The 14,520-nt window shown below is 39.6% G+C and overlaps 1 protein-coding gene across 7 annotated transcripts in view; it reads left to right on the forward strand.

Moving 5' to 3' along the window:
* Positions 1–14,520, forward strand: part of LOC146692089 (rho-associated protein kinase 2-like) — a 41,050-nt gene that overhangs the window by 12,931 nt on the left and 13,599 nt on the right. For 5 of the 7 annotated variants that reach the window (XR_014915130.1, XM_085432034.1, XM_085432033.1 and 2 more), the window contains exons 9-27: positions 695–854; positions 3,745–3,841; positions 3,935–4,014; positions 4,475–4,523; positions 4,619–4,754; positions 5,683–5,774; positions 5,991–6,237; positions 7,133–7,239; positions 7,349–7,508; positions 7,934–8,094; positions 9,439–9,623; positions 10,083–10,152; positions 10,324–10,427; positions 10,948–11,134; positions 11,555–11,648; positions 11,897–11,982; positions 12,194–12,382; positions 13,489–13,654; positions 13,828–14,055. Coding sequence is in view for 6 of the 7 variants with exons in the window: in XM_085432034.1 (XP_085288160.1) it covers positions 695–854; positions 3,745–3,841; positions 3,935–4,014; positions 4,475–4,523; positions 4,619–4,754; positions 5,683–5,774; positions 5,991–6,237; positions 7,133–7,239; positions 7,349–7,508; positions 7,934–8,094; positions 9,439–9,623; positions 10,083–10,152; positions 10,324–10,427; positions 10,948–11,134; positions 11,555–11,648; positions 11,897–11,982; positions 12,194–12,382; positions 13,489–13,654; positions 13,828–14,055 (2,598 nt within the window). In the remaining variant the exon portion in view is untranslated. The remainder of the gene's footprint in view (positions 1–694; positions 855–3,744; positions 3,842–3,934; positions 4,015–4,474; positions 4,524–4,618; positions 4,755–5,682; positions 5,775–5,990; positions 6,238–7,132; positions 7,240–7,348; positions 7,509–7,933; positions 8,095–9,438; positions 9,624–10,082; positions 10,153–10,323; positions 10,428–10,947; positions 11,135–11,554; positions 11,649–11,896; positions 11,983–12,193; positions 12,383–13,488; positions 13,655–13,827; positions 14,056–14,520) is intronic. The other 2 variants (XM_085432035.1, XM_085432038.1) reach the window with 1 other exon arrangement.

Genomic DNA, 14,520 nt, shown 5'->3' on the forward strand with positions numbered 1-14,520 from the left:
CTGAGTCTCTTTCTGTCTCACCACATTTTGGCTTTTTTTTTTTCTATCTCTTCTTTTTATTTCCCCCTCATTTGTTTCATCCCTGCGCTTGATTTCTCTCTGTGTTTTCTGCACCATCTTTGAGTCACATTTGTCACACTGGGGGCTGTCTTGACCCGCAGTAATAAGCTCTTTACTCAGAGCCAGAACTGCGCTGGTCTGAAGAACTTCATCCAAAATCGCTGCTTTTTTTTTTTTTTTCTAATTAGGATCTATTTTTAGGCTCGAGGGCTTGCTTAGTTTTATCTGATTGGCCCTTTAACACATTTTTGTCTGCAGACTTTTAGAGTCAGTCTTGTGAAAAGAGAGCGCAAAGGGAACCTTCTCTCTTGGCATGGCTTGTGAAAGGTGCTGTGTATGGGGCACAAAGCAAGCACTGTACGGGAAAAGGAGTGGTGTCAGGCTCACGCCAACCTGCAGACTCCTAAAGTAACCAAAGCCAAAATGGACATGCATTTATTCAAATTGCTGAAAAAAAAAATTGTACTCAAATGTCTTTGATGTATTTTAATTTTAAATCCCCAAGCACAGGATTGTTTTCAGTCTGATTTTATGTAAAACAGCAGTTTTCTCTTTGCTTTAACCCTCCTGGTTTGCACCTCCTTCGTTCCCCTTTTTCGCTTCATGACTCTTTCCCTCTCTTCCTGTCTTCCAGCTGTGGCCCCAGTTGTGCCAGAGCTGAAAGGTGACATAGACACCAGTAACTTCGATGACATAGAGGTTGAGAAAGGAGATGTTGAGACCTTTCCTCCACCCAAAGCCTTTGTTGGCAACCAGCTACCATTTATTGGTTTCACCTACTTCAAGGAGGATCAGTAAGTGTTTGAATCTCATATTTTTATTTTACTTTAACTCTGCTTTTGTTCTTAAGTATTTGATATGTTCATGTTTGCGTTCCTTTTAGTTTTCCTTTCTTTTCTTTTTTATAAATTGAGATTTTTGTGCTACAAAGCTCAACGTGTGTAGATATTTTGCAACGGGCTTTTAGAACAACACTGTGCTTAAAATATGAGAGAAAAAGACAGCTTCACGCCCATGCCTCACCAGTCAGACACTGCAGGCCTGTTAAAACTCCACACTGCTGCCTTGTTCTGACAGCCTCTTTAACTGCCCTTGTCGCCTGTGATGAATCCTGCTTTGTAAACCCTGTTTTTGTTCAGCAAAAAATAGAATGAAACAACACTTGCAGGTTCAACCGCCGTTAAGGCAGCAATCACCCAAACAAAGCTATTGTGTTAAAAATGGAAGCGTTTATTGTCCAAGACATATTATCTGGATAAAATTCACTTTATAAATGGCTAAGGCAAGTTGGTTGTGAAGATCAAAAACGCCCACAGTTTTCTAATCGTCATACATGAAACGCTGTGCTCACAATCCGTTTCAATAGATTAATTTATACCCTTTAAAGATCTGCCATAATCACACAAAGTCAAGTCTCAATAAGCAAAGAATCAAAAACAAAATAGAAACTTCACAAAATAACTCAACTTCAAAAGATAAAGAAACAAACCTGTCTTTATCACAGCTGCTCATCCACGCTTCTGGACCTAGTCAGTTAGATGAGCTTCAGGTTACCTTTTCTGTACCCGTAGGTACATTTGGTCTTCTGTACATGAGTCATCTATGCTCACATGCACATTTTCAAAATAAACCCAGACAGCAGGTATGCTGAACGCGTTCTCCACCAGAATAAGATATCATTCTCTCTCTTTGCAACATCATTAGTGATCATTTTTCGTAGCGTTAACAACAGCTGAGCCAGTCATGTGCGTGGGAGACTGAGCCTTGAAATTTGTTCTGTGGTTAACCAGCCGGTGCCCCTTATCACCAGTCATTTTCTTGACCAACGTCGCTTCCATCTGGCTACACAACAGTGCAGCTATTCCCAAATACCACAGGAGCTGCTTCTGCAGTAAAACAGCTCAATTAAATGGCTCATGTGTTACAATCAGTGTTGGTCAAGTTACTTGAAAATAGTAGTTATTAATTACTGATTACTTTTCCAAGAAAGTAATCCTATTACTTTACTGATTACGTGTTTTTAAAAGTAATTAGTTACTTTATTACTTAGCATGATACACAACCTGAAAACATTATAAAGCAGACCTTTCAGCCCAATTTTATTTTTTCTGCATAATCCATCATATAAATTGAATCAAATGAAAAAGTCCCTTATTAAAAATTGTTTTATTAGTTTAAATCTTTTAACTTTATGCACATTGCATCAAGAAAAAATTAAATCTGAAGAAATTTGTTGAACATTTAAACCTATTTTCTACATATTCCTGCATATGTGTTCACACTCGCTCTTTCAAATAGTAAAACACGGCAAAAGACAAATAAAGTCAAAGATTTAATCTATTGTCACCTGTTTAGCAGGAGTGGGGCCGGTGGAGGTTTGTCCGGTGTCGCAGCGGTCATGTCAGTGGGGGGATCCGGGGGTTTCCCTGTGAATTTCACATTCCCGTGGCGGCTTGCTAGGTGCCTGCTCAGATTTAAAGTTTAATTTTTCTCTGTGGAAAAAAGTTTTCTTCCCACGCAGAGTGTACAGCGTACTCTAATGTTTTTGTCACTTTGTACAGATTAAAACTCAAAGTAATGTCAGTACTTCCAAGCTTTCGTACTCTCTCCCGCACTCCATATTATCCATTGTTTATCTACACACGTCTGTTGCTGCCACAGACGTCGCACGTTCATACGTCATGAGACACTCTCACAAACAAAATCACGGTTTAGTAACGCAGTAACGCAGCGTGCTTACGGGAAAGTAGCAGTAATCGAATTACTTTTTTGCAATAACAATCCCTTACTTTAATCTTTACTTGAAAAAAGGAATTGGATAGCACATTACTGCCCATCTCTGGTTACATTTAACCGAGGGGAGCTGAAAAGGTTTGAGCAGTAATGCTGTAGACTTAATTGAAAGCTATTTGTAAGCAGTATAAAATGATCAGGCTAATTATAATTCTTACATATTTCCAGAAAGGTTACAACAGCGGATGAATCTGCTTGTTTAATTTAGCAAAGATTTTATGCTGGATGCCCTTTCTGACAAAACCAGTTATCCAACCTCACGGCCGACACTAAGAGTACTCTAGCATGTGTCTCCTTCCGATCTTGATTTTTTTTTTTCTCATGTAAAAGGTGAATGCGTTGTATGTGAGTGCGTACTCGTACCTTCAGTCTAATTGCGTATTAGTGTGTACCTTTTCTAAAATCACCCTTAATTTGTCTGTGTTGTTAAGCACAGGTATTTTTATTTTAAAAATTCACTCTGCAAAAACTGGTGTCATAAAAAGGCTTTACATAGTTAAGTTGTTATTCAGCCCCTGTGGCCGAGTCACTCAATAATTCCCACCACTACAAGCCCACCGAGATGGTTAACAGTTGGCAAAAAGTGCGTGGGTTGGAAGATTTCTGCCAAGACACCAAAAAGATCTCAACACTTTATTGCTTTTTCCACTGTGTATGGTTTCAGGATTAGGCTTATAGGTATCACTGTAAGTGCTTTCTAAGCTCTCTAATGTCACGTAACACTGGACAAAAAATGTCTTTTAATGGATCTGGTTGGGACAAAATGTATCTCGTGCTTGTAGAAATGTGGACCTGATGATGGTGTGTGATGCTGTCAGAGTTGGAAATCCACCTGACGTTGACTCAGTTACAAGCATTCATGGTTATTGACCGTCCATCTCTCGTTCTCAGGCTGCTAAAGGGAAGTAAAAGCAGTTCTGCAAAAGATTCAGAGGACTGTGAGGAAATCTCAGAGGACAAGGAGAATTGTTCAGACAATAAGAAAGAGGTAGTTTTCTGTTTTGTTTGTTTGGGGGGGAGAGGTGAAAATGAAAATCAAATAATGCTATTTTTGTATTTACTCATCTGTCAATTTGAGCAGCTGCAGAAAAAGGTTTCCCAACTGGAAGAGAAGCTCGACAATGAGATGCAGGCCAAAGATGAGCTGGAGCAAAAGTGCAGGTAAGATAAAACATATGATCCTGTTTGATAAGATAAGATAACCTTTATTAGTCCCACACGTTGGCAGTTTGTTTTGTTACAGCAAAAAGTGGACAGTGCAAAGTTATATAGCAAAAATTAGCTATATGTTAATCAGCGTTCAGTCAGCTTATTAAATGTCTTGGTTAAAAGGTTTTTAAATTAGACATCACCAAAGGATAACTGGTTTCCCTGAAGAGTTTTTTTATATGGTGTGTCACTTCCTTCCAGATATATAGAAGTGTTTTGTAAAACAGGAAGTGACATCCCATCCTCAAAGCTGCTTTTAGAAATCCCAATATTAGGAGACGTTAAAGGAAATCCAAAAGCGGCAGAGAAAAAAAAAAAAAAAGCAAGAAGAATTTCAATGTATAAATACATTTTTGAAAAGACAATTTTTAACTAATTGTGAAAAATTTTAATCTTTTTTTCCACCACCCAGAAATGCTACCAACCGTTTAGACAAACTCGCCAAAGAATTAGACAAGGAGGTAAGAGCGGGTGCATTTCAACCATGTACCTGATGGGATAAAGAAGGTCAGAGTTTGTTTCCACTCGTACTGTGTGCGAATTCCTCTCTCATCAGATGAACAGCAGGCAGAAAGTCGAGGCCTCACTGAGGCAGCTGGAGAGAGAGAGAGCTCTGCTGCAGCACCAGAGTGCTGAGAATCTGCGCAAGGTGGAGATCGAAACTGACAGGAAACGCAGCCTGGAGAACGAGTGTGAGCACCTATGAACAAATGTAGAGTGCTGTGCAAAAGTCTTCAGCTGTCCTTCATTTCTTTACATTTTGCTTAAAAGGAGCTTCAAAGGAGGACTTCTTATTTTATTTAAAGTGATTTTGAGCAGTACTACAGAAGTTTTGAAGTTTGTTTTTTTTTTTGTCGTTTCTTCTTCTTTTTTTGTTCTTTTTTTTTGCTCGTCTTCAGTCCAGTCCTTGTACCCGACCATTTGTTCATTTTGCTTTGTTTTTTCGTTTAAGCTACGTAACACTGGTTCTTTAAGCCTGATGATTCACAATCTTAAGTTGCCACTTTGTTACGAGCAGCCACAAAATCCAAAACGCATATGTTTTTCGTTTCTTTAGTTAAATCTATGAAAAATTCCAAATATAAAATGAATAAAATAATATTTCTGCACAAACAAAGTGCAAAGCAAAGAGCTTTTAACCAAAAACGTGATGCATCACAGCAACGAAAGGCAGCCAACATCCACAGAAGAATTTCTAACATCCTTCATAAGTCTTGAGAAATATTCCTGAAGACTACTTAAACTATAAGAAAGTTTGTCTAAGGGAGTTCAGGCTGCTTTGAAGAATAAAAGTCGTCACGCCGAGCACTGACTTTCAAGCTTGTTAGAAGTGTACAAACTGTACATGTTGCACCCATTTTCCTACTAAAATCTAAGGAGTTGCTCAAGATTATTGCACAGCACCAAATCTAAACATCAGATGTATAACTTGTGAAATATCTTTCCATAATTTTGGTTGTCATTTGATTTTATATTCGACTCAGGCAAGTCAAATTGTGTATTTATATGTCAGGCTCAGAAATATTCATAGTTGTGGATTGACAGTATTATAATATCGTATGGATGGATGAAATTTTTTATACTACACTAACTAAAAATGACTTTGTTTTTACTCATCAGTGAACAACCTGAGGGACCAGCTAGAGGATCTGAGGAAGAAGAACCAGAATTCACACATCTCAAATGAGAAGAACATCCAGCTGCAAAAGCAAGTGAGGGAAGCTTTTTAAAGTCACCTAACATGGTGTTGTCTTTCTCTTATTTTCAATTTTCCGTATCACTGCACTTTTTTTTTTCTGTGTTTAATATGTGTTTTTATTCATGTTAATAAAAACATACCAAATTGGTAATCCCTAATTCTGAATGCCTTCAGCATAAAAACAATTTCATCTTCTCGTTATTTATTTTCCTTCCCTTAATATCCGTAGCTTGAGGACGTCAATGCTGTGCTTCAGGCTGAGCAAGAGGCTGTAGCGCGGTTAAAGAAGAGTCAGGCGGAGGTGCAGAAACAAGCCCAGAGCCTGGAGGTTAACCTCGGGGAGATGCAGGAAAAGTGCAGCCAGCTTGAAAACAGCAAGATGGAGCTGGAGAAGCAGCTGAGGGGGCTGCAGGCCGAACTGGAGGAGGAGAGGAGAGGCCGCAACATGGGGACAGAAACTATTAATGACCTACAGGGTGAGACGTGGCTCTCTATTACACTCTGACAGCAAGAGGTATTAACATAGTCGTAAACAGATTTAAAGGTTATGTGAGTTCTGTTTGGACTCTCTTGTTGGTAGCCAGTTGTAGGTAAACTACAGCCTTCATTAGCAATGTTCAGAAGTAAAATTATGTTAAGCTATAGTTAATCTTTTTTTCAGCAGTTACCTCATCATCAAGCTTTGATTTGTTTTGTCAGATAGTTAAAGGTCATCGAATGAATACCTCTGCAGTGAAATACTGATTTACTCACCCTAACCACAGGTAATCAGTGTGATCTTTATACTCCCTAAAAGTGGCTGCAGTAAACAGCAGGAAAAAAAGATGTTATGCAAGTTGGAGTTGAAGGCTCAACATTAGATGTGAATCACTTTTCTGGATCGGGCACTGGGAAATGTCTGATCATAGGTGGAAACATCTGCTCAAAAGCCTGAGAGTGAAGCAAGTGGCCGTAAAAGCCAAAGGAAAACCCAAGCCAGAACCTTTTGTGGAAACTTAAGCATGCTCACTCCTGGCAGAGAGGCCACTGGCTGAGGTCAGAGGGGATGTACGTAGACCACAGTGTTACCTGTTTGTTGTGATGCCTGATGATCCCCCCCACCCCATGTCAGAATCTCTGTGTGGGTGGAGTCAGGGAAAAGAAACACTGAGTGCAATGTTTTCTGCATATTTAAAGATGTATGTGGGCTGGGATATTATGTAATGTCTGAAGCTGAACAGTTCAGGCACAGTTTTTAATTTACGACACGTTTGGCTCAACACTGTCACATCGTATAGAGCCTCATTATGGTAGCATCTTGACAAATAAAAAGAATACATGTAATAAATGTTATTCATTCTTTTTTAAACAATTCCCATTGCTCCATTACAGGACGCATCTCAGGGCTGGAAGAAGAGGTGAAAGAAGTGAAGTCATCTCTTTCCAAGGTCCAGACTGAAAAAAAGGAGCTACAGGAGAAGCTCAGTGAGCTTGAGAAGGTTGTTTTTGATTACTCATTACAAATTTCCAAATTGAAGGGAGAAGTATTCCTCCTTTTGTTCATTAAATAAGACACTACGACTCCAATATCCATTTTTGACCCTTTAGAAAAAGAGCAACCAAGAGATCGACCTTACGTTCAAGCTGAAGTCCCTGCAGCAGAGTCTGGAGCAGGAGGAGGTAGAGCACAAGGCCACCAAAGCCAAGCTTGCTGATAAAAAGAAGACCGACCAATCCATAGAGGAGGCAAAGTCCGAGGCCTTAAAAGGTGAGGAAGTGGGAGGGAGGAAGAGGGAATGTTGATTGGAGAGTACTCTCAAATGTAAAAGTGATGGTTTACACCGTATTTAACTCACCTAACCAAAGTAAGGGATTGCCTTAAGCAAAAGCCAGTCATGAAAGGGAAAAGGTGACTTCTGCTGCTTTTAAAAGCTGTTGAAGAAACAAATGAAGGGTCGATTGATGTTAAACATTACTGACAAATAATTCTAGTTCATTCCCAGCAGGTTGACAGAAAACTCGGAACAGACTGATGTTTAGATTTGTTGCTGATTGTCCCTCTCATGCTAGTCCATTTAATTCATGCCACAAGCAAGTTTACTGAAAGACAGCAATGATCTGGCAATACTCCAGTGTCGAGTGCAGTGTAGATTGTCCTGCTGATGTCTTTCCTTGCGATTTCCTTCGGTTCAGAGATGGAGTGCACCCTGCAGGAGGAGCGCAGCTTGAAGGTGCAGGTGGAGGGAAAGCTGCTGCAGCTAAAAAAGGACTACTCCATGCTGGACTGTGATTACAAGCAGGCGGAGAACAAGCTGGATGAATTTCAGGCACAGAAGGAGAAACTTTCTGAAGAGGTTTGTCCCAAATGAAACATGAACGACAAAGTAGTAACTTTAGACATTGTTTTGAAGAAATGATCCTACATCAAATATTAAGAGTTTCAATGTTACCCATTTTAGCAATCTCTAAAACAACAACCTCACAACAGCTCTCATTTACTAACGGCGTGTACGCACAAATCTGTTCATGAATCGAGCTCACAAATCTTTCATACACAAATCAGTTTTAATATTTTTAGATCTGAAGGTTTTTTTTGTTTTTTTTGTAGCATGAACAAATTTACATGTATTTCTGATCATGCATACAAACAAATGGCCTGGCTGTTCTAGGAGTTTTAATCATAAGTCTTTAAAATGAATACTGCTGCTACTACTACTACTTATCATTGTAACCCTTATTGTTATTAATAATATTATTGTTTGGTTTCTATTACTACCACACCACTTTTGGGTCATTATTTACAGTTTTCCAAGTCCATAAGCCATAAAATCCTCAAAAAATAAAATAAAATACTAAATGGAAACGACTTCCATCATTTCTGGATATCATCACTTACACTGTCATTTCCTGGCACTAACCCAGATGCTATTTATTTATTTCTTCTTATTATTATCATTATCATTTAATATTTCAGGATTTAAACATTTTTTTCTAACTTGTGTCACAGCGAGCATCTCAAAACCTTTTACTAAACCTGAAGTTTTCTTTCCCACTTTTCATAAATCCAACAGTACTTTTTCGCACACTTGTTAAAATTAAAGTAAATTAGGGTGTTTACCTAATCCACTCAGCAATGGATTAGGTAAACTAATCCATTGCTGTGGAAAAACAAAGCAAACCTGAACAGAATAGATAAAAGTCAACAAAGTAGCAAATGAAGGAGAAAATCTGGTTCCATTGTGTGCAGTGATCATGACTACAACAAGGAAGGTGTGCCATGGAAAGAAATCGTGCCTTGCAATGCATTCAGTTGGTATTATCATCGTTACAGTATGTGTACTATGTATATAATAATCATCACACTGCTTGACGTAAACTTTCTAGACTGTTGAAATTTCACATTGTGATTTTACTCACTGAAGAAAAATTCATTTGGGGGTAAAATCATATTCTGCACCTGGTCATGGCTTTGACTGAACAAAAAAAAACATTATCACAGACTTAATATCTACATTCTGTGGTGATGAATGAGGAAAGCTAGGTGGGTGACCAACGGCCTCTTATAATGAGCATTTGATTTTATTTTCAAGCATTTTGTACAAAGTGGTGCTCACTTGTTCTGAAGCTATACCCTCTGTGTCTAACCAGCTACTAGTAGGATTAACCACTGCTTTGCATCCCTGCTTGTGTCTTTACAGGTGTTGCACCTGACCTCACGTCTGGAGGAGGAGATGCACAAGCGGAGTATGAGCCAGAGTGAACTGAAGATGCAAAACCAGCAGGTGTCTGTGCTCCAGTCTTCTGAGAAACAGCTCAAACAGGAACTCAACCAACTGTTAGACATGAAGCAGATGCTGGAGAAACAGAACCAGGAACTACGGAGGTCAGACACATGTCCATATCCTGCATACTTGTTCATTTTAATTTCAGTATATACTGCAGCTGCCCTTAGGAAGTATTTAATAGCACATACAGTCTTCATACTACTTTTGACACGTCTACATTGCAGAGGATTGTGCATCAAAATGCCCTGAAAAGCATGATGGCTCGCTTTATGCAGAATGCAACCACATGCAATTGCACAACTTGGTACTTTTAAAATACAGTGTACTCGAACATACTAAATCTTTTTCTGGCTAACTAAGTAGGTAGTATGAGTATTGGACTGCACCCATGATATCTAATGAGCATAATATGCATATACAAATATAGCAAGAGTATTAGTGACTTTTTAATGTTGTTGGCAAGTCTCATTCATTTCCTCTGATTTAAAGGCATTGCTTTGGCTCTGGTGTTCAGTTGGCCTGCAGCAATGACTGACAGATTTCTGGTCCTGTTTCAGGGAAAAGCAGGAGGCTGATGGCCAGCTGAAGGAACTGAAGGACCAACTGGAGGCACAGCACTGTTTCACAGTAACTCTTTCTTTTCTTTTCCTTTTTGTGCATGCTATCTGCAAACAGCAGTGACAGCCAAATCACTTCAGTTGTACATTTAAGTGAATTGGCTTTCCCTAGCTCCTCACACGTTTACTCTGTAAGTGTAATCTAAAAACTGATTGGGTCTACATGATTTCTTTATCAAAGACCCTTTACAAGACGCAGATCCGTGAGCTGACGGATGAGCGTGATGAGAAGAATAAGCTGTACGAAGAGGTGCAGCAGCAACTGGCAGAATACCAGGAAGAAAGGTAACTGTGGCTGTTGTGCTTTGATAAGCCGACTCTGCATTCAGTATAAAAACACTGTAAACACTTAATCACCAGATTAGTATGGAAATTGACATAAGCAGCAAAAAACGAACCATTCAAACTTGCAGTTTTTAAAGTGGCAGTTAAATATGTGTATCTCAACTCTACAAAATTCATTTTATCTGTACTTGAAGAATATAGCAGTCTTCTCACATTAGTGTCATTTCCCTTGTTCAAATTAATCTCAGCCAAACAGAAGGACACGACCTTTCACAGACTGAATGAAGCTGAACCAGATTAGCAGCTGTCCCAGATGCACTCGAGCCAAACATTATTGTGGACATATAATGCTTTCAAATTCAGCAGAGACAAAAAAGTCCCAGAAATATCAGTGCATGGTAGCACTACAGGCTGTTGATTTTTAGGTAATAACAGCAGGGATCTTCCTGTCTTTCTAGGATTTATACAGCTCTGGTAATTAATAAGATAATGGTAATTCATGCTCTCTTTCCCTCTGCAGGAAGTCACTGACAACCCGGCTGGAAGAAAGCTTGACCAAAGCAGACGCTGAGAAGTTGGCTCGTTCTGTCGTTGAGGACCAGTTCTCCAATCTGGAGAAAGAAAAGATCATGAAGGAGCTAGAGATCAGCGACATGATGATGAGGCACCAGCAGGAGCTCAGCGATAAGGAGGCCACCATCAGCTCGGTAAGATCGGCTCAAGTTTTGTTTGTTCGAGCCAAAAAATGTTTGTTAGCTGTTTGGATGAAGTCCCTGCCTGCTGTTGCTACATTTTTTTGTAACTTATCACCTTCTCAGAAAATCTTGACACTTCTGTATACCACTGGTTGTAGCTAGAAACTCTGCAAGGTATCTTTAATGCCCTGGGAAATATTTAGTTATGTCAGTAGCAATTTACCCTCAAGACCATCATTTTTGCAACCACATAAACTATTAAGAACAATAAGAGTCACTAATGTTTGGCTTGGCTTTGTTCCCTTTTATTCATTCTGGAAAGCTCAAAGTACATTTTGTTTTGAAATGAGTTAAAGTATTCTTGTCACCTGACTGTTATGCAGAGTATCCACTGATAACATCGCCTCACCTCTGCTCTATCCACCTTCACAGCTGGAAGAGTCCAATCGTACGCTGACGGTGGATGTAGCCAACCTGGCCAGTGAGAAGGAAGAACTCAACAACCAGCTGAAAGAAATGCAACAAAGTGAGCGTCACTCTTCTGTAATGAGCAACCGATAAAACAAATTTCTATCAAGAAGTCATTTCCTCCAAGTTATAGAATGTGTGTTAAAAGTTGGCATTATTTACGCAGATAAAGATGTAAAATTGTCAGAAAAGTAGCCACTGTTGTGTTTATCGGAAAACAGAGTATTTGTCCTGTAAATTGTTAACCAAATTTCTGAAACATTGTGTTAAGAAACATGTATGAGTTTTGATTTGCTATTTTTATAGAACTCCAGAAAGCAAAAGATGAAGAGAACTATTTCAAAGAGTCCTTTGATAAGCAGCTGTGCAACGAAAGAACGCTAAAAATTCAGGTGTGTGTCTGGGTGCCTGCACAGGTCTGGAAAGTCTGCTACACTTTATTTTTTGCATGCTACTCTTGGTTGTGTTGAACTCTGGGTAAAAGTTACTGAAACATATAACATATTGCTGCAGGCTTTCCTGTTGAATTTACCAGGCTTGTATTTATCATAAATAGATCTCTGTAAAAGTATATATTACATGATAAATTTTTTTTTCTCTCAGGCTGTGAACAAACTGGCTGAGGTGATGAACAGGAGGGAGAAGGTGCGGGGAGGCCACCAAGGCACTGACACCGAGGTGCACAAGAAGGAGAAGGAGAACAGGAAACTGCAGCTGGAGCTGAAAGCAGAGAAGGAGAAATTCAGCATCGCCATCGTAAAATACCAGAACGAGCTGGCTGAAATGGAGGCGGTCAGTACGCCCACACTCCCAGAAAATAAATGCACGGCGTATAAGCAGATACATTTGCCAGAAAGAATCAGTGAGATACTGAGAGAGGCTGAATGTTGATTACCAATTAAAATTCTTACTGTAGAGAAGGAGACGGACAGACAGAGATACTGGGGGGGAAAAGACTTGGGATTTTCTAGAATTTCTCAATATTTAGTGTCAGCTAGAGATTTGGAGTGCTTTCTACAGGACCTGAGCTGAGAGTGCATAGAAGATGGATGAAGCTTTATTACTATCTATTGGTTTGTTTACTTTTGTTTAAAAGCCTCAATTTTTCTATTATTTCCCTCAGCATCTTGGTTTTTTGAAGCCAGAAATGGCCATATTTGAATGAAAAGTGTTTGAGGGTTGGTAGGGATGGCCAATTCATAGTGGTAAATTCCCAAATAATACTCGGTGGATCACAGACTTCTTGGACAGTTTTGTTTTTGTTTTTTTGTTCAGTTAACCACACACACGGAGACCAAAATATTTGGCTGATTAATTGCATTTAAAATGCTTCCAAGGCTACCGACAGCCCCAAACACAGACAAGAGCTCCATTTAGCGACTTTGTGAGCAGTACTGTCAATCAGTGTTGATGGGTATTGTCGGCGGCGGCATGGACACCCAACTTTGTGAATACAGTAAGTCAAGAACGAGGTGATGTAGGACTTTCAAATTGATATCTTAAGTGCATCCACTAGGAGGCTGAGGAGTAGCACTGGTGTCCATTAGTGTATTTATTTTAAAACTGTGGAAGTTTAACTACTAATCTCTAATCATCTTTATTTCTGCTGGAAAGTTGGGCACTTTCATTCTGCAGATGGGCTCTTTTCAAGTCAGCTTCAGGTGGCCATTCAAGGAATTGCAGCTTGATATGTTTTGGGGTTTTTTTTTAACTTCATTTAAGATGCTATGAAATTGTATAGGGGAAAACATTTCTCCATGTAGATCAAACTGAAAAAATATGCACTTTATATTCTTGGAAGAAAATATCCATCGTTTCTGTGTTTCTAATTATTTCCCCAATATTCTGCATTAGAAGTGAGAAAGTGAGTTCAGCTAACAAGCTGTTTGTTTATTTAGCTGATGGCAGAAGAGAACCAGATGCGTCTAGATCTTCAGATGACGCTGGACAGTAAAGAGAGCGACATTGAGCAGCTGCGATCCCAGATCACATCCCTCAGCATTCACTCTCTGGACTCCACCAGCATCAGCAGTGGCAACGACTTGGATTTAGAAGGATACCCAGGTAGACCCTTCATCCTGCTGTCATCATCGCAAAGATTTTCTTTAACATTTATATTCAGGGCCCGAAAGCACTTCTTTATACCTTTCTTCCAGTCCTTTCTTTTTCCTCATTATGCCTCTTCCTTTTCATCCCTTTTATTTCACCTTAACTTCTCTCTTCATGGTCCGGTGCAGTGCGCATTACTCACTCTCACACCTCAGAATCAATGTCCTTCACCTACCAGCGCACACACAAATCCGTCTGCATCGACACTCGGCCAAACCTTCGCTCGGCTCACGCTCTCTTTGGCTCTGACTCTGAGGACGAAGAAGAGCATGATGGGCGTCAGGAGCGGGGCCAAACTCCCCTGGCCCTTACCTATGAACCGTCCTCTGAGCCTGAAACCGAACCTGAACCTAGAGGTGACCCTGCATGGCAGTTCAAAGCCAGGATGTGGATTGAAACTAAAGCAAAGCAAATTTTTTTCAAAGAGCTTTTTACAATATTTATCCATAAAATTATGGATGGGGGGTTCATTTTCTTCTCTAATTTGAGTGAGTTTGGAATAAAATAACTCCAAACCCTTGCCTAACACCGCGAACCTGTAGCTAATCCCTGTGTGTAGCTGTGCAAACACACACAGCTTGATGCAGCACGTCTTTGCTGAAATTTATTCCACTACAAAAGATTTGGAGAGTGAAGTTGTGTGTGGATTTCTACTAATAATTAAGTTACTTTCGTTCTTTTTATATCTCTACTATGCACTTGTTATGTTTTGGAATTGCAGTTTCTTAGAAATCTTGTAGTTCTCGCGTAATAGTCTCAAACCAGAGAATAGGACATCCTGTGCCTTGCCCTTTTGTATTACTGAGGAAGAATTTCCTTTC

This window comes from Copadichromis virginalis, linkage group LG15 (genome assembly GCF_057382275.1).
Source record: "Copadichromis virginalis isolate Kocher_CV1m ecotype Utaka linkage group LG15, C_Virginalis_male_GT1.1, whole genome shotgun sequence".
In the NCBI taxonomy this organism is placed as follows: Eukaryota; Metazoa; Chordata; class Actinopteri; order Cichliformes; family Cichlidae; genus Copadichromis; species Copadichromis virginalis.